At 45.1% G+C, this 2,500-nt stretch overlaps 1 protein-coding gene across 1 annotated transcript in view; it reads right to left on the reverse strand.

Moving 5' to 3' along the window:
- LOC116219122 (tumor necrosis factor ligand superfamily member 14) overlaps nt 1-2,500 on the reverse strand; it is a 14,565-nt gene that overhangs the window by 11,473 nt on the left and 592 nt on the right. Inside the window, exon 1 of the mRNA XM_031562086.2 lies at nt 1,908-2,500. This exon is cut by the window's right edge and continues 592 nt beyond it. Within this exon, the coding sequence (XP_031417946.1) occupies nt 1,908-2,102 (195 nt within the window). The 5' untranslated portion in view covers nt 2,103-2,500. The remainder of the gene's footprint in view (nt 1-1,907) is intronic.

The raw sequence follows: 2,500 nt of genomic DNA on the forward strand, positions 1-2,500 counted from the left end.
GTGTGTGTGAACATCTGAAGGTCTGAATACAACACCAGAAGCTGGAGAAATTATCTATTCTATATTCTATATTCTATATTCTATATTCTAAATTCTATAAATTCTATAAATTCTACAAATACAGAATACTCCATTTCTGCGGCGGTAATCCTGTCAGGCATAATCTAGACCTCATAGCTCAGGCTGCCGGCTGCCTCTAAGGCCTGTGGTCACCAATCCTAGGCTGCAGTCTGCCTGCTTGTGTGCTATGCACATTCTGTGCATTTGTGTGTGTATGTGTGTGTGTGTGTGTGTGTGTGTGTGTGTGTGTGTGTGTGTGTGTGTGTGTGTGTGTATGTGTGTGCGTGTGTGTGTTTGTGTGCATGCATGTGCAATTAGTAAAAAACCTATATAATGAATCATAAAAACTTGCATTCATACTTTCACATACACACATTCACAGGGACATACTTTATCTTTCTTTCGCAAACACACACACACACACACACACAAGCAGACACTTTGTGACACACACTCACACACACAAACACACTCACACACACAGACACACACACCATTGATGGCCATTTCTTAGTCATCGGTATATTTTGTTTTTGTGGAGTCATTCTTGAGAGGTCAAAGGTTTTTCCGATTGCCGGAAACTTCCACCGCAAGCTAGAAATTTAATTTCAAAGCAGAAGGAGCAACACACAATTACTCACCTACACACACACACACACACACACACACACACACACACACACACACACATGGCAAAGGCATGCTCCGCTTAGAAAGGCAGCATGCTAGATCATTTCTGAACTTTCGACTCATGCAGGGACAACCCCCATAAACACACACACACACACACACACACACACAAACACACATACAAAAACAGAAAGGCACACAGAGACACATTCACACAGACACACACACTCTCACACACCCACACAAACACACATACACAAACAGAAAGACACACGAGACACATGCACACACAGTCTCATACACCCACATAAACACAGATACACAACACACACATACACAAACAGAAAGACACACACTCACACACACACACACACACAGCAGCGCTCTCCGTAAATCTACTTCCCAAGGGTCATAAGTCAAGCTTTGAATCGACAGCAGTCAGTGATAGACATTTTATAGGCACCATAAGTAAACTGATGATAGGACATCCCCCTAATAAAACACACACACTCTCACACACCCATACACACACTTTTACACACCCACACAAACACACACACACACCCACACACACACTCTCACACAAACACACACACAAATAAACACACACACACACACACACACACACACACACAAATAAACACACACACACACATGGCAAAGGCATGCTCCGCTTAGAAAGGCAGCATGCTAGATCATTTCTGAACTTTCGACTCATGCAGGGACAACCCCCATAAACACACACACACACACACACACACACACAAACACACATACAAAAACAGAAAGGCACACAGAGACACATTCACACAGACACACACACTCTCACACACCCACACAAACACACATACACAAACAGAAAGACACACGAGACACATGCACACACAGTCTCATACACCCACATAAACACAGATACACAACACACACATACACAAACAGAAAGACACACACACACACACACACACACACACACAGCAGCGCTCTCCGTAAATCTACTTCCCAAGGGTCATAAGTCAAGGTTTGAATCGACAGCAGTCAGTGATAGACATTTTATAGGCACCATAAGTAAACTGATGATAGGACATCCCCCTAATAAAACACACACACTCTCACACACCCATACACACACTTTTACACACCCACACAAACACACACACACACCCACACACACACTCTCACACAAACACACATACACACACACACACACACACACTCACCTTGTGGAGGTTGTAGATACAGCAGGCCTCAATGAAGACCCCCAGCAGGGCCAGGACAACCAGCGCGAACAGGAGCCTCTGATGCCAGCCTGCCCGCTTCGGGTACACCAGAGTGGGCACGGGGGCGCAGGGCGCCTGGCGGTCCACCACAAACACCTGCGGGTAGTCCTGCATCATGATGCCACCGTCTGCCATGTCTTGATTTCTCAGCCCGGTTGGTGCGACCAAGGGTCAAAGGTCAAGGGTCAAGGTTGTCGATTGATCAAAGAACTGGAGTCTCAGAGGTCGGGTCAAGGATGGAAGATGTGGAAAAAATTTCGGCGGCCTTTGAAAGAATGTGTCCTTGTTAATGTTCACGCGAATGTCAATGTTTCGAGTTGACTTGATGGGAGTCTGTACCCTCAGGTTGCGACAGTGAACTGATTGGTAAACTGAAAAACGTCCTTGCAAGCGGTGAAAAAATCCATGTGTCCTGTCACTACCAAAAACCGAGTCACCCAAACAATCAAAACAAAAAACAGGTAAATATACTAACAAAAAAGAAGGTTCTACCTGGAGTAGCCCGACCAGCCAAACCAATCACCAAAACTACA

This window comes from Clupea harengus, chromosome 24 (assembly GCF_900700415.2).
Source record: "Clupea harengus chromosome 24, Ch_v2.0.2, whole genome shotgun sequence".
Lineage (NCBI taxonomy): Eukaryota > Metazoa > Chordata > Actinopteri > Clupeiformes > Clupeidae > Clupea > Clupea harengus.